Source organism: Harpia harpyja, chromosome 1 (genome assembly GCF_026419915.1).
Source record: "Harpia harpyja isolate bHarHar1 chromosome 1, bHarHar1 primary haplotype, whole genome shotgun sequence".
Taxonomy (NCBI): domain Eukaryota; kingdom Metazoa; phylum Chordata; class Aves; order Accipitriformes; family Accipitridae; genus Harpia; species Harpia harpyja.
Window position 1 is genome coordinate 2930478 of NC_068940.1, and position 26851 is coordinate 2957328.

Consider the following 26851-nt stretch of genomic DNA (forward strand, 5'->3'; position numbering starts at 1 on the left):
AACTAGATGATCTTTTATAGTTCAAGGATCTGTATTGTACTTGAATCAGTTAATTTGGTGAATAATCAGAACTATGGACTTTAGTCAATTCATTGTGCACTGAAGGTATATTTTCGTCTAGAAATACATGCATTTTAATTACCTTGACTACAAAATTAATTTTTAAGCTGCTGTATTAAAATGGCAGTTCAGTGTTTTTTGAAGATGTGACATCAATTTTTTCTCTGCAAGCTTGCCTGCTACTCGTAAACATCCTGGGGAGAGGGCCACTTGCCAAGAAAATACTATGGCTGAAACTTATCAGCGTTCTTAATTTGGCATGTATTTGTAGCTTGCTTCATTCTTTTAGCACAGTTTAGTTCCAGTAGAAGTACGTCTGAAAGCCACACGCTCTGTATTGCACAAAATATGGATGCTTGATTATTCAGTGGTTATTCACTGGTGACTATTCAGTGGTGACATTGCCCCTAAAGCTGTACAGCTGTATTTATTATGCGTTTCTCCTGGATATAGCTGGTTATTGCAGCAGAGATTTCTGGAAATCTTGTTTTCATATTGCACATGGTATTTCTTTTATGGTTTTTAGATTGCTTAAACCTTACAATGTCAGTCCTACTAATAAACATTCTACCAAATATTACTGTTTTGATTGAAAGGAGTTCTGTGTATAGCTCCACATATGAAAGCTATGCAGAAACAACTGCTACGTTATTTTAGGCCTAAAATAGAACATTAGGCCTAAAATAGAACATAGTGATTAGTTGATTTGGCAATTAACTGTACATATGTTGTTAAACATATGTGCATGACTTCCATGTAGACATGCATTTACTTTTGGAATTAGTTTAAAACAACGCATGGAATTCTGAATTTTTGAACGTTGATTACAAACTACTGCTGATGTGTGCACAACAGCCATCTCTTTAACACTTCCAAAAAGATGCTCAATCTCTGAAAAGCTAATTCCATACCCCAATTATGGAAGTGGAAGGTGAGGTGAATTAGCAGGTGTTTGTGGCCTTCACAGATGCTTTGAACTAGTTTGAATTGGAAAGGTGAGACAATACTCTGAATAGATGTAAAGAGGACTTGGACAGTCTCCAAAAAGACCGGTAAATCACTGGCCTACAGTGCTTCCAGAAGGTCTGGACTGTTCAGGTGGTACACGGCCACTTCAGACTGACAAAATGCAGGCTGTAACCAAAAGCTGTTCTTCACCTTTGCCTCTCTGCTCCCTCCATCTGCTATGCAATCCTGCTACCTTACTTGTGTCGAGCATTAAGGTTTCAATTTGCATTTTAATAAATGTAACTAATATTTTAATTTGCTGGGAAAATATGTTAATTTAGCTAAAGATTTTGCTCCTCCCTTATAAATTTACTATTAGTGTGTTTTCTTAATTTGCCCATCAGAATGTCATGAAAGACCGATACTGGTAAGACTTTCTATGCAACCTGTGTTTGTAAAGCAAACAAAGTGTATTTTAAAGGCAGTTTTGTTCATGATAAATACTTACTGGTGACTGTTTTCCATTGATTGCAATGATTTTTAATTACTGTTTTCCCGGTATTTTTCTTAGCATTTGAATTTAAGCTCACTGTTCTCACTCCTAGCTTTTCACTTCCCTTTTTTAAAGCTGGACATCCTATGTGACTTTTCTGAATAGACATTTCTACTAGGCTTAAGGACATTTTTTTAAATTAAGTGGTTGATTCTTTTACTTCATACTTTTTATTTCTACATAAAGGATGTAATTTTTGCATGTCCTAAAATACTGCTTTATTTTTAAAATACTCATAACAAAAATGAGTGGTTCATTTGAGCTAAATAATTCCACTCCCCACCCTAAGAAAAAAGAGTGTAACAAATTTGCCACAGCTGCTGGGCAGCTGCATAGGTTAAACCTTCCCTTTAATTATTTGTGTCTTTAAAGTTACATGAGAAATAAATAAGGAATGCATTCATCTTTTATTTGATTTCTGATGTCTTGAAAACATCAGAAGATCTGTATTTGTGAATAGATTAAGAGGATGAAACAACTTGTGGCAGCAATTTACTTTTCTATTAGCTTTATGGTAAGAAATGAGGATAATAGTGAAATAAATGGAAAAAGAGAGACAAGGAGGTGGGAAACTTATTGAAGATAATTCTGGCTATGAAACCATGTCATTGGAGGGGATAAACTACAGAGGAAGTGTCGTGGTTTAACCCCGGTAAGCAGCTAAGCCTCACACAGCTGCTCGCTTATTCTTCCCCCGGCGTGATGGGGGAGAGAATCGGAAAAGTAAAAGTGAGAAGTCTTGTGGGCTGAGATAAAGACAGTTTAATAGGTAAAGCAAAAGCTGTGTGTGCAAGCAAAGCAAAGCAAGGAATTCATTCCCCACTTCCCATGGGCAGGCAGGTGTTCAGCCATCTCCAGGACAGCAGGGCTCCATCACGCCTAACGGTGACTTGGGAAGACAAATGCCATCACTCCGAATGTCCCCCCTTCCTTCTTCCCCCAGCTTTATATGCTGAGCAAGATGTCATATGGTCTGGAATACCCCTTTGGCCAGTTTGGGTCAGCTGTCCTGGCTGTGTCCCCTCCCAGCTTCTTGTGCCCCTCCAGCCTTCTTGCTGGCTGGGCAGGAGAAGCTGAAAAATCCTTGACTTGGTCTAAACACTACTTAGCAACCACTGAAAACATCAGCATGTTATCAACATTCTTCTCGTACTGAACCCAAAACATAACACTGTACCAGATACTAGAAAGAAAATTAACTCTATCCCAGCCAAAACCAGTACAGGAAGTTTAAAGTAAGAAACATACTCTGTGTTGACAAAGTTGGTAGAAAAATATGCTGTTGAAACCAACAGGAGGGTGTGTCTGTAGGAGATAGCAGTGTTAATTTTAATGACGTTTTTGATTTTTTTTTTTTTTTTTTTTTTAATGAGAACAGGATTATCAAATTTGAAAAGTAACTGACTCTTGGGGAGGGAAGGGAAAATGATGGCAAGGTTTCTCTTTCTACTGTAATATGTGCTGTCATCTTATTTTCAAAGGAGTTTTGAAGAAGTCTGACGGGTGGGTTGGTTTAGGTTGCTGTGAGCTAGCTATTGCTGTGGAATGTCGGCAAGCATGTAAACAGGTAAGGCTTTCTAATTGTTTTTCTGTGGTTAATGTCAGATGGCACCATGTTGAATTCATTTATGTATTACTGTTTATGAACTTCAGGCTTAATGCATTTTTTACATCAAAATTAAATTATCACATAAACGCTTTTTAAAATTGCAAAATATGACTAGATACTTCCCAGGAAGTACTACTGGTCATAAATGCCAGCAACCAAATTCCAAAAACGAAAACATATAATTTACGTTTTTAAAGTGAATTTTCAGTAAAAAAGTACAAGTTCAAGTCTACTGAGATGAAAACCTAGTTTAAAAAAAAAGTGGTGGGTTTGGCGGGGGGGTGGATTTTTGGGGGGTATGTATTTTCAACTGTGCAGTAAGACTAGGCTGCTTGCAATGACTTGATGAGCCTGAAGAAGAAATTTTAAGACCTTAGGCTTAGCTGTGCCTTTTTTGTACATTCTGATGCCACATTTAATTGCTCAGTAACGAAGACACAGTTAAGATGAAATCTAACCGTGTTTATAACTTTGACACAACAGAAGTTCTGGTGTTAGAGCCGGTGAGCTGGCTGCAGGCATGTCCTAGCGCCACTGCACTTGGGAAATGGAGCTAATCCACTTAGTTTTGCTTTGCAAACAGTAGGTGTGTGATTATTGCTGATGTGCTCTAGTTTGTTACTTCATAGTAATTTATTGTCATAGTAATTTATTGACTGAATCCGTAAAGATTCTGAAGCTCTCTTTGCTTATGCTAAACTTAGTTTATTGAATTTTTTTGTCACAATCTCTACGTGAAAGTTGTCATTTTAAAATAATGCTGAGTAGAAGGCAATGTGTGGCTGTTTCTAAGCTCTCTTTTTTTGCAGTGTAATGTTTAGTGATGCAACGTTATGGTTACAGCCCCAAATTTTTGTGCCTCTTCAAAGAGGTTTTTGTTCATCAGATGGAATAAAGTTGGTTCTGGTATTACTGTATCACTGTTTTTGTCAAGTGACAATGTTAAGCATAATACATAAATTTAGCAATGACATTTTATTAAAAATCTGTGAAGCATTTTGTGATTTCCCCCCCCCTCCGGTATACGCTTCTGACCTTAAAAAACATCTTCAAATATAATTATGTATCATCATCCTTGTAACTCAGTTCTGGAGCACAGGTGTACTTAATATTCACTGTAGTGTCTTGCATATTACCTGTGTAATCTTAATCTTGGACCAGCAGCCTACTGCAAATTGTCGTCATGCAAAAAAAAAAAAAAAAGACGCTACCTTCACCCAAAAGCATATAGTTTAAACAACTTTACAAGAGATGACCAGTGAGTACACAAACTGAGTAGTGTGGGAAAGAGATGAGGAGTGAGTAAACAATCTGTGTACTTTTGATCTTCTGAAAAGGAAGATACATGCATCTGTTCCCGAATGCATTTCTTAGCAAAGTTTTCTAATTTATCCTAATGTTGAAGTGTTTTCCAGACCTGATAAAAACACTTCTGTTTATTGCAGCGTCCTATGAAATTCTGTTAATTTAATCTTATGATTGTTATATCATTTCTCATTATTCTCAGTCAGATGCTGTATTGTTTGCAGCCTCTGCTGTCCCAGAATCTTGGCCATATTTTGTACTTTAGCTGACTCTGGTTGATTTTCACTTAAACTAAAATACAGATATTTGCCAAACATTAGGGATAATGGGAAATACTTGGATTTTAATTTTGATTCATGAAAGTTGATGGGGTTTTGGAGGCATTTTGAAGAAGGAAATATGATAGGTCCAAGGTCAGACTTTATCCTGGTATTTTAAATTACTGGAGGGGGAAATAACTAATAGTAGTAGTAATAATAATTTTGAATACCTGTCATATGAAAGAGGAGCAAGAGGTAGTCTACAGAAGAAACTAATCTGCAGTTTGAAGGGAGGATTTCTGCAACTCAGTTTGACAATAGGAACTGTAGGACTGTACATAAAAGAGGGAGGAGAAGGGAAAGAGGCACGTAAGTGGTACTGAGCATGCAAAATGGAGAGATTTTTATGCTCAAGCTCTTCCATTTCCTAAATGTTTCCTGTGTTCTGCTCTATCTGGTAAACCTTTCACAAAAACAAAGTTGCTTTGTGTGCCTCTGGTATCAACTAACTTGGTGCAGAAATATGAGGGTTTGGGTTTTAATCAAATATAGTATTGACAGTCATGGTTTCTGCTTTTTTTCTTAAAGTTTTACATGGATTCTTTAGGTTCTTAAAAAGGAACATTTAAGTAGATCATGAATCCGTGGTAACATAGTTAATGTAAAGGTCAAATCATCTTTATTTTGCAACATGATTTTTATTTTTTTCTACTACAAATGGAGAAATTTATCTGTCTTTCAGGCTTCTGCAAAGAATGATGTTTTAAAGGTCTGCAGGAAGGAATATGAGGTATGTGTATATGTGTCTGGATATATCTTACTAAAAATCAATTGTTTTATAAATTCTGTAAAAAGTATCCTGTAGAAGAGGGAAGTCCAGTCTTCTTATAGTTGTATTTCTGGATGTACCCATTTTCATCCAAATGTAAATTACCTCTCTCTACAGTTTCTGTAAAAGTATAATCATTTTCTGTAAAAACATCTTGCCTTTTTTTAGACTTGCATATATCTTAATTTGAATGAAAAAGATGCAACTTTCAAAATGGAGACATGGATTCCAAAAGTTTTTGTTTCATAGAATTTTTGATGAAAGTCGGCATTCATTGTGAGCATTCATTCGGTCAGAAACATTTCAGCTTCTATAGTGGGAGAGTCAGCTTAAAAGTGACCTAAAGAAATAAACTCAGGAGAGAATAACCTTTTAAGTATCCTATCCTTATGTAAATCATTTCAAGCGAATAATTTTTTGTAACATCAGTGAAAATATAAGTGTTTGCAATTATTTTTACTGTTCTGCTTTTAAAATTAATCATCAGGATATTTTCAGAAATCTGCCTTTACCTATGGTCTTTTTAACACAGTTTGTAGAAATGCTGTTCTGCTAGGACTTCTTTTCTTTCAACCTGTTTCTTAATTAAAAGCCAGATTCCTCCTCGCCCCTTTCATCTCATTTCTTCCTGCCCTGAATTAGGTAGTCCTGCATAAATTCTGCTCATAATCAGCAGTTCAGGATATCAGACATTCTCTGTTCTCTTGATTTGGGCAGAAGTATAGCAGGTTTCCTGTTTTTCCAGGAAACATTAAATTCCTCACCCCCCCCTCCCTTTGGTCCTTTTATAATCTACAGAGTATTTTCCTAGACTCTTCACTGTTGAAGTTACCATAGCTTGTTCTTGTAAAAATGAATTTTCATTATAAGTAGTTCTGTCTCCTCTCGTGCTATGATATGCTCTACTGTCAACGTCTGTAAGCTTCTCCTCTGTTATGCTGGTCTGTTTCCTTCTTTTTTTCTGGATTTCTGCATTGCTGTAGGAGGTTGGCCAATATGGGTTGAAGGAGAACGGGAGAGGAAAGGTAAGAAATTAAAGAATGACTACAAAATGGTGATAGTCATCTTATTTACTTTTCCTAGTTCTTCTTTTTCCAGTTTTTATCTGGAATTTTGGAAAGTGCGTACCTTAGTCTTACTCAAGAGTGATCTTGCTGTTATTGTACAGAAAACCTTAACTCTTTCTATCTGTGCAACACTAAAAGAGAAGGGGAAAAATTATGGAAGATGGAATCAGTCTTCTGGTTGGTGAAGAAGGAAAAAGACCTTTTTTAATGAGCATTAGGAGTAGTAGATACAGATGCTGTGTTAGGGACAGAAATTAAGTATCTGATGTGGTAGATCTTCAGTTACTACAGAATTTTGTGTGACAATGGGTTTTCCTACGTATCTAGGCTTATAGGTACTCATGAAAAATAGTACTTGCAATGCTCTCAAGAGACCCCTCGGTTATATAAATTTAAAGGAAGTTTTGCCTGATAGGAGATTCCAAAAACTACTTCTGGAGGGAACCTGCAGTTTTTCACACCCTAGTCATTCTTTCTCCTTTTTAAAAAAAAAAAAAAAAAAATTCTTGGTGCCTTGGTGAATGTGTCCTGCTCCCTCTGTACTCTGTAAGTAGCTTCTGTGTCTGTGACCAGTACCATACTTTGTACTCAGTTGGGTTGGCTGGGGAAGAAGCTGAGCAACTGGGAAGGGAGTGACTAGTTAAAACTGAAAGAGGTGCCATAAGATCAGAAACAGCCTGTGAGTCACATAAATGCAATGTTGTCCATAGTGTGTTTGCCTTTGTGTTTAAGAACTCGTACTTCATTCACTAAAAATGAGGATCCAATTTAAGAATTAGTTTACAATAAAGATCATATTGCTTGTTCATCAGCTCTCAAGTCTGTTACTGAGGTATTGAATATATAAGTACATGACATGTAAGTAAACACTGGCTGAAATAAGAATATAAAAGTATAATTCCCTTTTTGCAAACACTCTCATAGCTTACCAACTTTAACAGCTTGCTTACTTACTTATGTGAGGATTTCCCAGAGGATTTTCACAAACTTCTTAGAATAGTTGACTGAACTGTGCATAGTACTTTTCTGTAGTCTTTTGAGATTAGGGAAGCAACTTCATGAGTTACCACAGCTTCCCACTAAGCTAGTGAGCATGAAGAATAAGGTAAGCCTTCAAGGGCAGGGCATAGGGTTCAGAGCAGTGAGGAAAAAAAAAAAACAAACTCCAAGCAGTAGGTGTCACAAAGTTTGAAGTTGCGAAGCAGAGTCTTAGGTTGTGCAGTAGCAGAATCACTTTAGCATTGAAGTGCCAGCTTTTGTAAGATTAACTGAAGATGCTTTTTCTGCTGATTGTATGTTTCTGGATGACTTTTACTGTAAATATTTATGGAGCTTGTGATTCTTCTAATTTGAAGACTTTACACATTTTAGAAATGAATCACGTTGTAATAAACTATTAATTTTTTGATCAGTGCATTGGAGATTACATGGCCTATTAAACATTTTTCATTTTCAAGTAGTGCTGCATACAGAAATTAAAAAACTTAATGCAACTTGCTGAATATTTTTGAGTGTTACTGAAATGTACTTTATTTGCCTTCTTTTGAAAGATTGTATTCTGCTAGTCCTTTTTTCCATCTTCTGCTTCTCAGATACTCATTTTGTCATCTTCATTTTTTTTCTCTAGTTCTATGTGTCTCAACTCTCTATCTTTCACTGCTTCTTCCAGCTTTCTGCTATCCTGTTCATCTTCCTCTAAAAAGAAGGTAGGTAATAGTCAAAGGAACAAGAAAAACAGAAGTGGAGTCTGTATGGATTGTATGTAGGATTTTCTGATTTTCCTATTTTTAAAGTTTTGTGTAAAGTTGAGGTTTGTTTTTGAAAAGACCGCATGGAATACATGCTTGGAGGAGTAACTGAAAATAGTTTATAAAGCCTGAAATAAGCTGTAAAGGCTTTATTATTAAGATCACTTTTCTTTCTTCTGTGCATGGAAAGGGTAATACTAAAATTTCCATTAGATTGCAGTTCTTGAGTCTCTGCACTGCATACTGTGAGTTCACCTCTCTGTGCATTAAGAACTCCAGTTCTTATTTCATGTGTACTAAATAAGAAATTCAAACTTCTCTAGTTAATTGGCATTATGAGAGCTTTGCTGCAGCTGAGCACTATTAACATCTGCATGCGGTCGAAATATAATTGGAAATGTTGCCCATTATTTAGCTTCTGCTCTTAAAACTGTTTCTGACACGTAGTAAGCACTTCTGATATTCCTGAACTGTTAAAGGTATTTTTGCTCTCAGATTTGAGCACTGTTTAGTTTAATCTGACTTTGTTTTTGTACAGTTTTTAAATTCAGAAACTTCAAATGCAGTGCCTGCAGCTTCAAGTGCTGTAGAAGGGATTCAGAAAAGTATTCACTGTGCTACAGTATTGGGTTGTTGTATCTTCTAGGGTCATATGATCCTGTTTTATCCTGAGGTTTTTAGTGAATGCTGGCTACCAATTACCCCTTCTGACAAATGCAGTCAGCAGTTTATATCTAATTGTTTGTGCTGTTTACTCAGAGACAATAGATTATAACTCAAGGAGCTGTTTAGGACATCAGTTAGGAAAAGGTTCCAAAACAGTTTTGATGAACTGCTACGGCACATGGCTGTGTGTGACCTCTGGAAGTACTACGTAAGAAATTCAGGGTGGACTCTGATCATATACTACACATTGTAGCCAACGTTATTGTCATCATATCTGCTGGTGCTTTTTGTCTCTGTTCTCTACTGTTCAAAGAAGGTTGATAAAACACTCAATGATCTTGCCAAAATACAAGTTCCAATCATTTTGTTCTACCTTACTGTGCAAGTGTTCTCACTTCTTTACCGGTTTACATAATTGAGGAAAATCTTGGCCTTACTTGTTAATTACTGCAAGTTTTTAAAGTTCTTAACAGATGTGCACCATCATTGAAACTTCAGCTGACTCCACTAAACCTTAGTACATTACCTTCTGACTTTATCTTCTGTTGATAAATTCAAAGATTAAATGAAGTCAAGGAGAAATTAGCTGGACTTTCATTGCTGTTCTCATAGAGTGAAGCATTTTGTTTCCTAGTGCATTTGTTAACTGTAGGTAATACTTCTAAATTAAGATGGCCTTAATTGGATAGGATCCATATTCAAATATTTAACATGGTTAGGTTGCCCAGGACAACAGTACTAAACTTATTTTTCTGCCATAGTTAGTAAATATAGATATCATGATAATTTTTAGGGAGGAAAAAGATCTTTGATTTTTAGTAAAATACTCTTGATTTCTGGTATTAAGGAACACCTTCGCCGTTGCTTTTCATTCAAGACACAAGAGGCAGCTGTTTAGAAAAAATGCGCTTATAATATGAAAGCATGCCTTACAATACAGAAGACTTCTTCCTTTAGCAAAATGTTCTGCTCTATTTGTGTTTGTGTGCATGCATTTTGGTTTTTGAGCCGTTACCTGCAGCTGATGAGCTCCAAAAAGAGCGAAACCAGTTAGGTCCTGCAGTACTGGCTAAAATCTTTCTTCATGGAGCTTCTGGTGAGGAAGATGGGACAATGTTCTCTGCTGGATAAACTTCAGTTGCCTTTTTCAATTTCAATAACACCAAAAGGTCTTTGAGACTGTTTTCTTTAAGGCATACACGGCTGTGTTGCCTGTGTCTGCCTGCCACTTTCCATTCCTTCTGCTTGTAGTCTCAATGGCTTTAATTAGCAGTTTCAGCAACATTTGGTTTTAAAAAAAGAGAAGTCTGAAAGATGAGGTTAATGCACAAGTAAAACAAATCATTATGTTTGTTTTTTATAAATTTCAATATTGCCATCTTTCTTCACTTAATATTTTATTCACAAGTTGAAAATGGAGTATCAGACTCTGTGTGTGTACACAGTATTGCCTTTTTATCCTCATTTTCCCAGATCTTGATGTCTCAGTTCTTCCTTTAAAGAGAACATCCTTTTCAGCTGTTTTGGTTTTTTGTGGGGGTTTTTTATTTTGTTTTTCCTTTACCTATATCTCTGTTTTATCTTTTGCTTTGTTTTCTCTGTCTTTCTCTTCTGCCAGCTCACTAGCAGATTCAGAATGAAGCTTGAATGGGCAGAAAAGCTGCTGATTTCTTAAATATGAGTGCTACTTTACTAGAGATGGGCATTAACCCTGTGTTCTGTAATGAAGTTATGGTTAGTAATTCAAATCAGACTGACTGTGTAATGCTGTTACCAGCTTTACTTATGAGCAGGTGACTTCACACTAATTTATTTATTTTTTAAGATTCTCTCATGTCTGTATAGCTACGCTCCCCACAAGTGTACCTGTACATTCTGGGAAACTGAACAATTGTCCAGACCTACACAAAGAGCAAAGTCAGCACCCAAATTAGCACTGTATTCTGTGGTGGCTACAGGCACTACCATTTCATGAAATATGGTGAGTTGCTTTAACAACTCAGTGCAGATGAAGTTCTTCCTTCTTGCAACTGCCCTTTGTCCACACATTCCCTCCCACTGCTAGCCATACAAATCTAGTTCTTACCTTACTCTGCCCCTGGCATCTGGCAGGTCCTTCTAAAAGATGATATCTAAAAGATGATTCTATTCTAACTTAGTATTACATCTGTTGAAATCACTGATTTAAATTCCTAGGAGATGAGAAAAAGGAGTTTTCAATAGGGTTACTGGGAAAAATCAGGTCATGAGAAGATGATTAGTGCCAGAGCTGCTGTAAAGGCATATAAAAGAGGGAACAGGGAGAGAAGAGTTGAAAACAAGGTGGAAAAGAGAAATAAGACCACCTCCTCTTAACAGAAATATGAGTATTATTACAGTGATTAAGCAGTCTGTGGAACTATAGTTTCAAAGTACAGAAAGAAGAAGATTTATTATCTGGTTAGGGCATCCTGCCTGTACAAAATTGGTGTGTAAAATTGCTGTAAGAAGATAATTTTGTCTCAAATTGATCCCTCCTTTAGAGGAGGAGCATTGGTAGACACCATAATCTTCTCAACATTCCTCTCTGGTTTGTGTGTGGTTATAAACTGCAATCTGAGCTAACAGGGCTAGTGACACTAAAAAGCAGGCCTGAACTGCTTTTTAATAATTTTTTTGGTAACATTCAACTTTTAAATAACATGACAACTTTTAGCTGGGTTTATAGCAGCATTACATCATGGTTTTAAGTATTGTTTGTGCTAACAGTATGGTCAAGTACTTGGGTATAAGCATGACAGACAGACTTTAGCCTTTTCAGGAGCCTCTACCATCCCAATGCATTAATTAATAAAGTTACAGTGGTGCTTTCTACCTGGCTGGTTTGTATGCAGCTTCCCAGTGCTTGATACAGGGTGGGTGTGAAGTCTAATTTCAGCAGCTTCTGAGGACAGTCAGTTTTGGGTCAGAGTGATGTTGTGAATGGCAGTTCCTATCTGACAGTCATTTCTTTCTTCATACATGGAAGGTCCCAAAGCAACCAGGTGGGCACAGTGAAACAGTGACTTTCTGATAACCATTGTCTGGCATCCATAGAGAAGGATTTATGGTGCTATAAAAATGACATGAGCCTTTAGGCAACAGTATAAATCAGTTCTTTACAGATACAGGATGGTGACTCTGTCTACATGTTCTGTTTCCATGAGTTCTATTGTCCTTCATCCGTGTTAGAGATGAACAGGTGACAGGATTTGCTTTGTGGGTAGTAAAGAGGAAAAATCTGAAGTGAATCAGATGAAAACTTGCTGCTGGAATGAAGAATGTTGCTGCGAATTCATTCTCAGTCTCAGAGAAATTGTGCAGAATCTGTGCTCTTGGGAGAAGAGAGCTAAAATTTGGTAGAGGATATTTGAAGAATGAAAATAAAATGTCTGAATTGTTACTTTGTGAGGGTTTGGGTGTTGTTTTTATGTAAGGCAGACTCTTGAATTTTTGTGTGAGGTGTTCTCAATAGACCTGTGCTTTTATTCATGATCGCTAAAATTACAAGTAGTTAGTGTTCATGGAAAACTAACTTACATTTTCAAGTTAGATTTGTGTTTATTCTCTTATGGTCATTATTTCAGTGCCACGTCTGCCATGGTTTACCCGTGATTTAAATTTATTTCTGACTGTAAATAGAAGAAAGTGACGATGCTTATTACAGTATTGGGACTGTCCTCTTTAAAATCTTGTGTTTGACTGTTAACATATTTCACTATCCAAAAATATATTATCCAAAAGATTATATAATTGTGAGACTGTAGAAAACAGGATTGTGGCACTATGATTTACATGACATAAAGAGTAATTGGCAAGTTGGAACGTATGATTTAATTTACAGCATAAAATAAAATCATTAATGGTGCGATACAAACTGAAACATCAAGGCTTGAGGCTTTTCAAATCCAGCTTAAAATGTGAGTCTTCTATCTTCTGGTACAGTAAGTAATGCTTTTGGCTCTTCGGATTTTCATCAGAACTGTCTATGCAGGAATGTTAATTCATTTGAATGCTAATTCACGCATAGAGAGCCAATGTGTGATCTGAAGTGCTTACTCTTAAATGAACAACAGAAAAGAGGATCAAGATAGCTATGAAAATGAAGAACAACATTTTAAAAAGAATCATGTTTTTACTTGGGTACTTACAAAACTTTCATGAGGGGAAAAAAAATTTTACAAAAGGGAAAGTGGGATTGTAGGATTCTCCGGTTCTCTAGTGGAATACATGTGCTTAATGAGTAGCACTTCAATGAAATAAGAAGTTGAGACTCTATAATATTTACTGATTCTGGTGTCAGGATTTAAGATGTCTGAAGGTGAGTAGGTAAGGGAAAGGGTGCAGAAAGTGTGGGTTATATACTGGAGCTGTCTAGTAGAGATGAGACTGCCTGTTTGTACCACTCCTGTGAACAGTGGTATGTTCTGCGTTTACCCTTCCCTGTTTGGCATAACTGAACGTGAGCAAGCTGCTTGAGAGGAGATCCTCAGCATTCAGATGTTGTAGTTACTGGTATTTTTATGAGTTACTGGGAGATTTGATCACATTGATATTTACTTTGCTTTTCTCTGTAATCCTACCTAGACGGTAGTGGGGGAAATAAGGATGCTGCCAAAACAGATTAATTGATTCAAATGATCTCTGAAAAGAAAGCAAGTAGAGAACATGAATTGAAAAACAAACTGCACTCTAAACAATCTCTAAGACAAAAAAAAAAAACAATCAATCAAGATGATTCCTAACACGTCTGTATTTCCTTCACAAATTTTCACAAAAATACTCCAAAGATTACTGGGGATACCCACTTCTCTGCAATGCAGTAGATACTAATTACTAATGTGGATGAAGAATCTGGTGAACTACTGATCTTAAGTTAGGTCTGCATTTTGAGGTCTCTTCCTTTTCTTAGGTAGAGGTAGTGGCACAACTGATACTTTGCTGTACTGGAGCAAGATTTTAATCCCACGTTATGTTTGTGGATCAGTATGACAGTCTTTCTGTTTTCTTCTGTAGATGCTGTGTAAAATACAAATTTGTTTAATGATGGGGATAGGGGAAATTAAGGAGATCAGGAACTTTATGAAGATGGGGGTTGTGTTTTCTCACTATGTTAATGTATTTGATCACTTTTTATAATCTGGTGTTCTGACGAGCGTGGAGGTCAGGTGTGGAGGGGGTTCAAATTTCTTTTTCACAATCATACAATTTTAAAGTCTTTGATAATTGGCAGCTACATTTTGGAATTTCAGCCTCACGATGGAGTTCTGGAAAGCTTATATACGGTATCTGTTTTTTTTAAGAAGAAATATGCTTTTTTAGTGTGGGGAAGACTGTGGTTGTTTTGGGCAAGAGTGCAGTAGTCTTGAGGGAGGGGATTCTGCCCCTCTGCTCCGATCGGGTGAGACCCCACCTGCGGTCCTGCGTCCAGATCTGGGGTCCTCAGCACAGGAGAGACGTGGACCTGTTGGAGCGGGTCCAGAGGGGGGCCACAAAAACCATCAGAGGGATGGAACACCTCTCCTACGAGGAAAAGATGAGAGTTGGGGTTGGAGAGTTGGAGAAGAGAAGGCTCCGGGGAGACCTTATTGCAGCCTTTCAGTACTTATAAGAAAGATGGGGACAAACTTTTTAGCAGGGCCTGTAGCAATAGGACAAGGGGTAATGGTTTTAAACTAAAATAGGGTAGATTCAGACTAGATAAAAGGAAGAATTTTTTTATGCTGAGGGTGGTGAAACACTGGCACAGGTTGCCCAGAGAGGTGGTCGATGCCCCATCCCTGGAAACATTCCGGGTCAGGTTGGACGGGGCTCTGAGCAACCTGATCCAGTTGTGGATGTCCCTGCTCATTGCAGGGGGGTTGGAGTAGGTGACCTTTAAAGGCCCCTTCCAACCCAAAATATTCTACAATTCTGTGATTGCTCTGTGGATTAGAGCCCTCTGAAACAAAACAGCAGGGTGTATGTGTTTTCCTTCTTCTGTTATTTAACATGTTGTATATCCCGCAACTTTACCTTTTGGTTGCGGTTTGAGGGAGTCGGTGGCATGCTTTAGCTTTTGAGGTATAGTGTTGAGTTAGTTTGTTGAGATTTTATATTTGCATGTGTGCATCTGTTCAGAGTTTTGGTTTGTTGGTTTTTTTTCCACATAGAATCTTTAAAATTAGTGTCATTAAAAAAAAAAACCAAAACAAAACAAAAACATTTGGGGACACCCTATTATAGCATGCTGTTTCTAAGTTAGTCCAGGGAAGTCTTCCTATTTACTTGCTTGAATATTTAACTATTTTATTACGAGTGCACACAGAGCTAAGGTGACCCCTGATCTTTTAATTTCCTACTTTCAGTGGTTTTGTGTAGTGTTTTTGTTTTAATCCAATCTAATTGGAACAAATAATAACAAAGTTAGATTTATTAGCTCATTATAAGAAATGACTGGACACTTAAATATTTATTTGAACTTTTCCGGCTTGTAACGCTATTTTTGTTTTGATTTCAGAATGCTCTCTTTAGTTGTATTAACAGAAATGAAAGTAAGTATGTAATGAATAGTTTGTCTTTTTTGTTTTTCTTTTATATTGTTCTATCCTTTTTTCTCTAAAATGTAGGAAATTCTGTGGGTGTACATATACACAGATCACATGAATTCAGTTCCATAGAAGGGCAAACCACATGCATAAATTGTCTTGGTCAAGTGATAAGGGGATTCGGCTGTTCATATAATTTGTATCAGTTCTTAATTTGTGTATCTGTGTTTGTTTTTTCTGTCCTGTTTTGATTATTGCTTAGAAGCTCATTTATTTCCTTCTGCTTTGTTCATTTAATGAGTGTTAAGTAACAAAATTAAATGCATAGGTGAAATCTGGCACCATGCAAGTGTTTTGTTGTCTGATGTCTGTCTATATATAGAATGAAATCAGTGTTTCAGAAGTAATTCTCACAAAGGTAATTCTCAAGAACTGTATATTTAATAACATATCAAAAATGGCTGAATCACAATACCATCTATCTATTTTCTTGAATGAGTTTTAGGATACTACTCATTTATTTGTTTACTATTAATATTTGTCTAATAATTCAATTATAAGACAAGTCTGGTTACCTTAAATAAGAACAGAATAGCTGAAGGTAAAATTCAGCTGGCTTGATGGTGTCTTGAACTTGAATTTGAGATGGCTTTAGGGACTTTTTCTCCAGCCATACAAATAAATGTAATTTGGCTCATTAGAGATATTCCCAGTCATTCTGTAGACTGATTATTTTAATAGAGCATAGAAGAATTTCTTCCTTTTTTTTTTTTTTTTTTTTTACAGTAATACCTTGAGCATTATTGAGTGTGGTACAGACATGCTCATTTCTTCATTTCTCTGTGTAGGAACCCATAGATTTTCTGTTGTTTGTGTGTGTGTTTGTTTCCCCAGTGGGGTCAGTCTGTTGCAGTTATGCAGGTCATCATACAAACTGTCGGGAATATTGTCAAGCAATTTTTCGGACAGACTCTTCTCCTGGTCCTTCACAAATTAAAGCAGTTGAAAATTACTGTGCATCTATTAGCCCTCAGCTAATACACTGTGTGAACAACTATACACAGTCATATCCAATGAGAAATCCTACAGATAGTAAGTATAAAAAATCTTTCTTTACTGAAAGTTATAAAAAATACTGAAAACAGTTGAGGATTGTATGCACTTTTTATGTAAAATGTGTTACTGTATAAGTCTGTTGTCTAAATTGTATTAATGTATTTCTATAGTATAATTGTAATTATAGGAATTTATCTAATGATAAGTTTTGTTTGTAGGTGCGTTATCGATTTTTTTTTTTTTTTTTTTTTAATGCTACATATTGGTGTTGGTTTTTTTCCAGAGTTGATTCTGTTTGCATTTAAAAGAAGCAATGTTATTTGAAATTATTGGCAGGGGGCGGGGGGAAGCCTTCTTATAGCACTCTTTCTCTGAGGGCTATTATGTCATGCATCTTGGTGGTTGTTGTATGCTTGATCATTAACTATCTTTAATTTTTTGACAGGTTTGTATTGCTGTGATAGAGCAGAAGACTATGCGTGTCAGACTGCTTGTAAAAGAATTCTAATGTCAATGAAAACAGAGCTTGAAATTGTTGATGGACTTATAGAAGGCTGTAAAACAATGCCTCTCCCTCAGGATCCACTTTGGCAATGTTTTCTGGAGAGTTCAAGATCTGTTCACCCAGGAGTCACCGTGCACCCTCCACCTTCAACAGGCCTCGATGGAGCTAAGCTCCATTGCTGTTCTAAAGCAAATTCTTCCACGTGTAGGTCAGTATCTCTCTACTCTCATTTCCAATTGTGAAAATATTTCAGAATTTGTCTCGTATCAGGCTTTTGCCCAAATCTTGCTATGTACATCAAATAAAGAATTCTGTGAATTCTTAGAAAAAATACAGGTTTAAGTAACCAAATGGGTGTCACATTCTGTCCAATACTTACTTTGTATCTCAAGAAATACTGTTCTATAAGAGGAATCACACTTTTCTCATATTTAGCACTGGGTCATTATAGCAGACACACTAAGTTACTGAAACCTATACCTTACTTGTGGTCATAATAGCCAATATTGCAACAAGATGAAGAGGCCTTAACCAGATGCTAAAGAGAGCCAAGGGGACAATGAACTGCACAAACTCCCAAGTAGTTTGTTGCTGCATGTTTAAACCTTAGCAGTATTCCTTACTAGATGCTATTCAGATTTTTGTCAATGAAAAATAACTTGGGTTATTTAATAATTAAGTAATGGAACTAACTATTCCGACATTTTTAAAAAAAAAATAAATAAAAAAGGTTTTCAGCAAATAATTGCACGCTTGCAAATAAGTGTAACTGGAGCATTTTTAGTTTAGAGTGGTTATCTGTCCACTTTAAAAATAGATCATTATTGCATTTTAAATGCATCAACATGTCAGAATAAGTTGCAAACATTGATTTTTGAGCTGTTGCTTCCTTTGATATCAAAGTTTCCAGTAACAAAACAACAGATCCTGAATGCAGCAGGATCTTACAATGAGTTTAGCAGTAGAGCCCTGGAGTTATGTTATTTCTTAGAATGTTGTACCATAGGGCAGTTGATGCGATATTTTTTAGTTGCTTGCTTTGACAATGAGTTCTAAAAATTGATCATTCCCTCACATTTTCAATATGCAGTAGACTGTAATAGTACAGTGAAGTTCCATACCTTCAGTTGGGATGGGAACAGTTGTATTTCGTAGGATGTTGCTGGGAACAAAGTGGCTTGGGTATTGCTGACATCAGGTAACATCCCAAACACAAGCAATAAATGGTACACCTGTTTCAAACATCAGGGCAAAAGGAGAAACGTATTTTGCTTGCTAATCATTTCTGCAGGAGGAGAAGGTGTGATATGAAGTTGAAGGATGGGATTGCAAGTTGTTCATTATCATGTCAACCTAGATTTGTTACAAGTAAAATTAGCTGGGATAGTTCTCACCTCAAAGTCATTAGTTCAGGTTTCCAGCTATTACATTTTTATTGGATATTGCAGCTTTATATTCTGAAGTCTTTCAGTCTTACTAGCTTAAAGATTTGCTAGCATTCTTAAGCAAAACTGGAAAACTTAGAAAACAGTGAAGTGGCTGTTGTGATCAGCAAAGAAATGATAGGCTCTCCTATATCTGAACAACTGTTGTTTTAATTTTATTTTCTTTGTCTATATTTTTTTTTTTTTTCAGAGAGCTCTGCACTAAACTTTATAGCACGAGCTGGGGCAATTCACAGAGCTGGCAAGAATTTGATCGCTTTTGTGAGTATAATGCAGTTGAAGTTTCCATGTTGACCTGTTTAGCAGATGTACGAGAACCTTGTCAGCTGGGCTGTAGAAATCTTACTTACTGCACTAATTTTAATAACAGGTAGGAGAGAGACACTGAATATTTTCTAAAGGAATTCCTGTGCTTTGATTGAAAAAATAAAATAAAATGTTTTTCAAGCTTATTTTGAGATTGTATGTAGCTGTCTTTCTACAAATATTCTTTTAGATAATTTAAAAATAAATAGTTTTTCTGTAGAATAAACTTTTGGAAATGTATTTAACAACAGACATAACAAAACTTACAAGAATAAAAGCTAACCCATGAACTTGTAAAAAGTCATTCATGTATTAGCAGCATAGTCCCCTGTCTTACTGTATAGGCAAGTAAGCCATGATTACTGGAATGTTGTGTATTATAAATAAGGTAAAAATGCTTGTTAAATGTACATGTTACTCTTTCAAAATTCCTTTTCTTTCAGAGATATTCCTGTGGTTTTATACTCTATAGGGCAAAATGCATGCTTTAAAAGTGGTGTCTGAATTAGTAATTGCAAGGTTACAAATTAAATAGTTTGAGTTTCAAAAAAAAACATTTAAAAATTTGTTAGCTATTAGAGATCTCTGGCTTTTCTTTGAAATAGTATACAGTGGCATGAGTGTTGTATGAGTGGTAGAATCACGTATGTGATAGATGCAGCCTGAGCAAATATAAATGATAAATCAACTTGCATTAGCGATTCACCAGGAAACATTCACACAGATATTTAGGATATCTATGATTCTTGCTTTTAAGTCAACTTTCTTCAGGTGATTTAGGTGATTCAGAAAAATTTAGGTGATATTTGATCTAAGAGGTAGAGGTGAGAAGGGAGTTTCAGCCTTGAGCCTTAAAGAGTTTATTTTCCTTAAAGACAGAATTCAAATTGATTTTACCTGGCTTATCTGTGGAAGGGATTAATTTCTTTTATACCAAAAAAAGCAAGCCATATCAAGGTTGTAGAATTCATATAGTGAAAGGTAAAATGTGTGGTGTTTTTTTTTTCTTGTATACATGCCATATCTTAACTTCTTCTTTTAAGACCAACAGAACTCTTTAGGAGCTGCAATACTCAGTCAGACCAGGGAGCCATGAATGACATGAAGCTATGGGAAAAAGGGAGTATTAAGATGCCCTTTATAAATATTCCCGTGCTTGATATTAAAAAATGCCAACCAGAAATGTGGAAGGCAATTGCCTGCTCACTGCAGATTAAACCTTGCCACAGCAAATCTAGAGGAAGTATTATCTGCAAGTAAGTACTGTGGGGGGAAAAAAACAGTTTAGAGGTTCTGCTAAGGATTTTAATGAGAATGAAAAAGCTGCTGTAGGACTGTTTGACTTATGGTAGGAAGACATGGCAAGGCAAACGCGGAAGGAATATGAGCTTGCGTAGTTGCCATTGCTTGAATCTCTATCACTGTGAATGGAAGATGCTTGCCTGTTAATGAGATGGATGCATATGCTTCTATTGTAAAGTTGATTTATTGTTGGGGTTTTTGGCTCTCTGTGGTGTCTATAAAACCTTTCCTCTTTATTCGTTTTGGGACCTACTGGTGATTTTCAGCTGACAGAAAGGTCTGAAAAAAATGAAGTTTATTAAAAAAAAAAAAATTTTTTTTTTGAAAGTAGGTGATTGGGTAGAAAAGAGACCAGTTAATAGTACAGGTAGTGAGGTAGAGTTCAACCCATATTAGTCATTAGTAAATCAAGGAAATGCTTGGTCTTGAAAGATACATGCATATGATACTGTAGAATATAAAGATCACCAAGCCCAAAGTAGAGGAAGAGTAGTGCAAGCAATAGTTTCTGTCTGTGTGTCACAAATTTGTTCCTCCCCCTGTATGTAAAATGTAGCATATACATACATATATAAAAACACTCTGTTGTGAGGCAGAAGGGGAAAGTTGTGGATTCGGGGAAGGGAAGATTGTGGAAAGAAATCTTTTTCGAACAAGACCGTTTTTTCTTCAAGTACTGTTCATGAAGTTCTGTTTCTTTCTTTATCTGAAGATCAGATTGTGTGGAAATACTGAAGAAATGTGGAGATCATAATAAATTCCCCGAAGGCCACTCAGCTGAGAGTATTTGTGAGCTCTTATCTCCAACAGATGACTTGGAGAACTGTATCCCATTGGATACATACCTGAGTAAGTAGCAACATACCTATGCAACAAAATTAGAAACCAAGATACTTTGAATGCTTATCATTACTTTTAATAATTTTCATTATTTCTTTTAAAGAAAATTGTATTGAATTTGAGACATTTTATTTAGCGTATTAGAGGAAATGGGATTTTTTTCAAATTGCCATAGCTCATTACGTTTATTCCTTCTTGTATTGGGTGTATGTGGCAAGGTTGTTTTTGTAGCAGTGGAGGCTGCAGGGGCTGGGGCTGTGTGGGAAGATGTCAGGGACTGCACTGTGTCACACACGGCCCGCTCGGCAATGGGCCCACTATAGGCCAAAGCAGAGCCACTTCACAAAGTTTGTGGTGCCTCTGTGAAAACACGCTTAAGAAAGGGCAAAAAGCGCCAGACAGGTGGAGGAGAAGGGAACACAAGAGTGAGAAACCACAGAGGTAGCACCGAGGTCAGAGGAGCAGGAGGAGAGGAGCTGCTCTGTGGCAGAGCAGATACCGAGAAGGCAGCCTGGGGAGGACACCATGCCACAGCAGGCGGGTATACCCTGAAAGAAGCTGCAGCCCGTGGAGAGCCCGTGCTGGAGCTGAGGAAAGGTGTGAGAAGGAATGAGCGGCAGAGAGAAACTGCTGTGTACTGATCATAGTCACCATCATCGCCCCCTTCCCAATCCCCGCTGCGTCACTTGGGGCAGAGGCAGAGAAATCTGGAGGGAAGGAGGGAAGGGGAGCCTGGGAAAGGGAGGAAGAAAGGAGTCGCTTTAACGTTTGTCTTTTTGTTCCCATTACCTGAATCTGTAATTAGATGTTTATTTTAATTGGCAATAAATTTAGTTAACTTTCCCTAAGTCAAGTCAGTTTTGTCCGCAGTGGTAATTCTTACACAATCTCCCTGTCTTTATCTCAGCCCATGAACTTTTCTGTTCCTGTTCTATCTGTTTTCTACCCCCATCCCATTTGGTGGGAGTTTGGCTGTTAGCCAAGGCTAACCCACCACACTTCTCTTTTGGGGACTTCATATATTCAGTGCAAGTATGCTAACCTGTATCATCTAATAATCTGGCTTGTTGAATTTCAGTGATTTTTACCTACTTGAAAATAGACTAGTTAATCTTACTTTAAGAAAACTCTGTTCTTCAAGAAGTCATCTCACATGCCAAAAAAGTGCTATAATAATAAAACCACTAGCACTATTGTATTTACAGGAAAAAAGCTGGATCATGCTTGGGAGGACTTATCTCAAATAAGTGTCACTTGAAAAATAGCATGATTTAGAGCACAACTTCTTGATGTATAAAATTACACTTTTCCCTGATGCATAAACTCTGTTCTTTAACTATGCAATTAGAATAACCAAAAACCAAACTAACTCTTGGGCCAATAGAACATGAGTTTAGTAGGTATAAGGAAGACTTAAGGTTTTGTGATTCTGTTTTCTTCTAGCAAGTCTTATCCCTTAGTGTGGCACACAGTTGTATTAGTAAAATTTTGTTTTGGTTCTAGATTTCATTTAAATGCATCTTTTTACATAATTTTCCAAATCTGTTCTACCCTATTACTACTTCCTGTTGCGTATTTGTAGGATTTAGACCTTTTTAGCTTTATAGGATTTATCCATTTTAGACCTTCCAAGTTAAATTTTGATATTTCTTTCTCAGAATCCCAGGAACTTTGAAAGTAGTAAAATTTTGGTTAGGAAGAGCTGCAACTGAACGCATGCCTCAACAAAGACATTGTTCCCAGAGAGACAATGTATTGAACCTTTGGGTAGTTCTTTCCATTTAGCTGCTGCTTTTTCATGCTGTCTTCCCATTTCTTAATCTTATAACAGGAGAACATTACTAGTGAGTTAAAGGGAAAACAGAAACAAAAGTTTATCAATGATAGCAAACTTGGTTAAACATCAAGTGTACTTTAAACCTCCAAATTGCTTGTCACTGACTATGGGACTTCTCTTGATTAAAGTGGTGGTCACTGTCAATTTGTATTTTTGTCATATAGAGAAAATTATTGGAGAAACAAGACAGAGGAAATGTATTTTGCTTGTGAAGAAACATCTGGGTCATTATTTCCAGGACTGAGGACTAAACTTTTGAAATGAGCTAACTACCTTTTCATGTCGAGCTTCTACAAGTATAGTTAAAAAATATTTCACAAAATTGTCAAAAATACAATTTTACTGAATATAAGTAATGCCATGCTTTACTGAAATAAAATAAACCTCATTTAAATCAGTATAGAACCTATACATTCTGTTTTCAGGCCCAAGTTCTTTAGGTAACATTGTAGAAGATGTTACACATCCATGTAATCCGAATCCATGTGCAGCTAATCAGTTATGTGAAGTAAATAGAAAAGGATGTCAATCTGGAGAACTGTGTCTTCCGTATTTGTGTGTGCCAGGTAAGCGGTTTTGGACTTCTGTTTACCTGAATTTTGCTGATAAACATATGTTACTGAAATTTTGTTGAAAGTTTTAAAGTGACTTGCTGATATCCCAAAAGAACTATTATCACAATTATCTTGTGTTTTCAAAAGCTATAGTCTGCCTTCTAGCTCTTTTCATTTCTCGATGTGTTTCTATTTTTATTGTCCCCTGAAACATAATGTCTTATTAGAAGATATTTCTTCTGAAGCAAAACAAGTATAAATGTCCATATATAGTCTCTAAGCAGCCTGCCTGCTATTTAAAATTATAAGCATGCAATACTGCAAATACAGTGCAGCTCACCGCTTCTGCAGACACCATGACATGTATTGCCCCGTATTTCCATACATTATTACCCATATCCACATTATTTTCCTTACTGGTGAAATAAATGGACATTATGTCTTGCCTTGAAATTAATGAAAATGAGGCTGTCAGTCTTGGGAGGACATTTTGAGAGCTCTGAGAATCTGATCAAATGCAAGGTGCCCTGGGATGACATTTGCATTGGCAGCAATTCCGGTGTTATATTAAAGTTCAAGATGGTATCTTACATGGAATTGTTCCAAGTGCTTCTTCATAGGCCAGGTCAACTTCTCAGAATCTCTCCAGCAGCTCATGGGTAACTAGTTCTGGTCTGAGTAAATTAATACCCAGACTTTTTCTTAAGAGCTTCATTGTTGCTGCTTCACTGGATTCAGAGTGCCCAGGTTTAGGGCTTGGGAAGGAAGGGACATGGCACATAGTTTATTTGCCTCTCCTTTCTTCTGTCTGCTACTTGAGCTTGCAGCACTGATGCAGCATCTCTGCACTTATCTTTAATGACTGACAGCTCTGTGAGTTCATTGATAGGAGAAAAAGGCAGAACTGCAAGGCGGATTAGCTCTGAGTCCCTCCCAAATTTGTATGTAGACTTATAGTTTGGAGGACAATGACACTGACTTTGGGAAACAACAAAAATATGAATAATGGATCTTGTGCTGCCTTGTCCTTCCATGAGACCCACGGTACCGCTTCTTGTTAAAGATGATGTCTGGGGATGCAGCAGTACACACCTGACTGCATTTCTGCCACTCCTCCATGGATACTTTTAATGTAGGTGCACCTCTCTAGAAAAGCATTAGTGGTCATTTAGGAACTACTTTTTCAGAACATAGGTGTTGTCTTAACTTCTGCACCATGCATAGGTGTGAGCTGACTGGGGAGAGAGCCTCCTGTAGATTGAGTTTCAGCTATCTAACTTTGAAATCACAGGCTTGGATGCTGTTGATAACAAGGGTCAAATCTACAAAAGGAGGTGGGTGACTGTACGGTGTCCAACTTCTACAGCCCTTTCATTGTTCTACCTTAGACACCAGTAGTGCTTGCCACCATTTTCCCCCTTCCTTTAAAGCAAAAAGTATCATTCAGTGACGTTGAGGGATCACCTATGGTTCTTGAAGCAAAGAGGAAAGCTTGCATTTGGTGATCGCTCAAATGCATGTGTTGAAACTGAGCGAGTGAGAGCAATGCTGATTTTTAAACTGAATTGCATGAAGCAGCCTCCTCTCTAGAGGAAGTGATAGAGAACATTGCTGTAATGTCTTGCATCAGTTCCCTGAGCCTCTTTTTGTTCCAGCAGTTCTGTGGCTGATCAGCAGTTTCTCCAGTGATTTTTAATTACAGACAGGAAAACTGGGTTTTGCTTCACTCACTCGTACATCTGCTATGCTTGTGTTCTTCTAGAAGTGAGGACAGACTTCAGTTCATTCTTTTTGTAAGCCTTAGGGACATTGTTTTGGTTATGTTTCTATGACCCTTACAAAATATTTTTCTTTTTCTGAAAAGCTGAGCATTATTACTACAGAGGTTGTATTGTCTTCACTTGCTGCAAAAGTCATTCAAAGTGATGTAAAAACAAGCTCATCCAGAGCTTTTGAAGAGGCAGTTTACTTCCTCTAAATGTTGGAAGGTGACTTTTATGTTTTAATTCAGTATTTTTAATTGGTTTAAAGTTTCAGGAGATTTGTTGCAGTTCATCACTTCCAGGGTAATTTTAATCTACTATTTCTTTTATTACTATTTCCTTACAATTTTTAAAACCTTTTTTTCTTCTTTTCCATTCCTTTTTTTTTTTTTAATCCAGTTTTCCTGCTTTTTCTCCCTTTCTCCACATCTACCTGTAAGAGTCCTTTAGTGTTCACATAAGAGTTACATGGAAGGAAGGAAGACACAATAAAATATGTGAGAGAGGGAAAATGACTGTGCTTTGCTTGTGACACCCTTCAATTCAGATTCTGTATTGGAGAGGGTGAGGTGTATGTGGTATTTGTCATATCACATACGTTTCATACTACTACAGAACTGGGGAAAATGAAATTACTTGAGAATTGTTGGAATTACCAGTCTTTTTCTTTGAAGTGACACTTCTACAGGTACTTCAGAACATTGCCTCAAGCACGTTATCTTCTATTTCTTCTACTTGTTGCCTCTATGAAATGAGTGAATTTGTCTGAAGGGTGAGAGCAAGGCTGCTTTAGCTTTAGCACCTTAGCTTTTTCACAAGTCAAAGAGTAGTAGTTATTTTTGGTAGTGGCAGTTGACAAAGTATTTACTAAATATGAGCTAAAATTGCTCCTTGTATATAGGTTGCAAACTGGGAGAAGCCTCAGATTTTATTGTCCGTCAAGGTACACTTATTCAGGTTCCATCCTCAGCTGGTGATGTTGGTTGTTACAAGATTTGTACCTGTGGACACAGTGGATTGCTAGAAAACTGCATGGAAATGCGCTGTGTTGACCTCCAAAAATCCTGCATTGTTGGAGGACAAAGAAAAAGTAAGTAGTAGAACAGTAATTTTATCTTTATACAGCACCTGCTTCTTAAGTAATGAGTTTTGAGGTACATATGAAGACCCAGAGGATCTGAATGCAGAGTTTATCAGAAAATACAAACGTTAATGTTTGCATCCCTATATATAATACTTGTTTCATTCTTACATATGCTGGAGGGTTCCGTTATTGAAATCAATACTGAACTGTGTCTGTCTCAGCCAGTGAAAGTCCTGTGTGAAGCGTGTTCTTAGTACACCATTTTTCAACCAAAAGGTCACTGACTTGCCTCACATCCCCTGTATTTTATGGTGCCTGATAATGGGTAGCTTCCTTTCTGGTAGAAGAACTTGTTGGTGGGAGCTCTGGGGATTGAGGACAGAAAAAGTTCTGAGAAGAGCCAGCAGGCAGCAGGGATAAAGCAACAACAGCAAACCAAATTGATCTCCTTTAAGCATGCCATAGTTCTGAGGTTTAAGCACAGTATAACTGACTATAAACTGCTGCCCGTTTCCTGGATTCCAACTTTGCGGGTACTCTCAGCCTACTTTTAACAGCATTGGATATCC

The 26851-nt window shown here is 36.9% G+C and overlaps 1 protein-coding gene across 3 annotated transcripts in view; it reads left to right on the forward strand.

Moving 5' to 3' along the window:
* The window catches only part of RECK (reversion inducing cysteine rich protein with kazal motifs), a 64207-nt gene that overhangs the window by 20690 nt on the left and 16666 nt on the right, over positions 1-26851 (forward strand). For 2 of the 3 annotated variants that reach the window (XM_052799145.1, XM_052799233.1), the window contains exons 5-14: positions 3043-3128; positions 5478-5525; positions 15563-15596; positions 16485-16682; positions 17092-17359; positions 18787-18966; positions 19946-20158; positions 20917-21053; positions 23307-23447; positions 26100-26288. In XM_052799145.1, the coding sequence (XP_052655105.1) occupies positions 3043-3128; positions 5478-5525; positions 15563-15596; positions 16485-16682; positions 17092-17359; positions 18787-18966; positions 19946-20158; positions 20917-21053; positions 23307-23447; positions 26100-26288 (1494 nt within the window). Of the gene's footprint in view, positions 1-3042; positions 3129-5477; positions 5526-6547; positions 6590-15562; positions 15597-16484; positions 16683-17091; positions 17360-18786; positions 18967-19945; positions 20159-20916; positions 21054-23306; positions 23448-26099; positions 26289-26851 lie in introns of all 3 variants that reach the window. The other variant, XM_052799309.1, reaches the window with a different exon arrangement.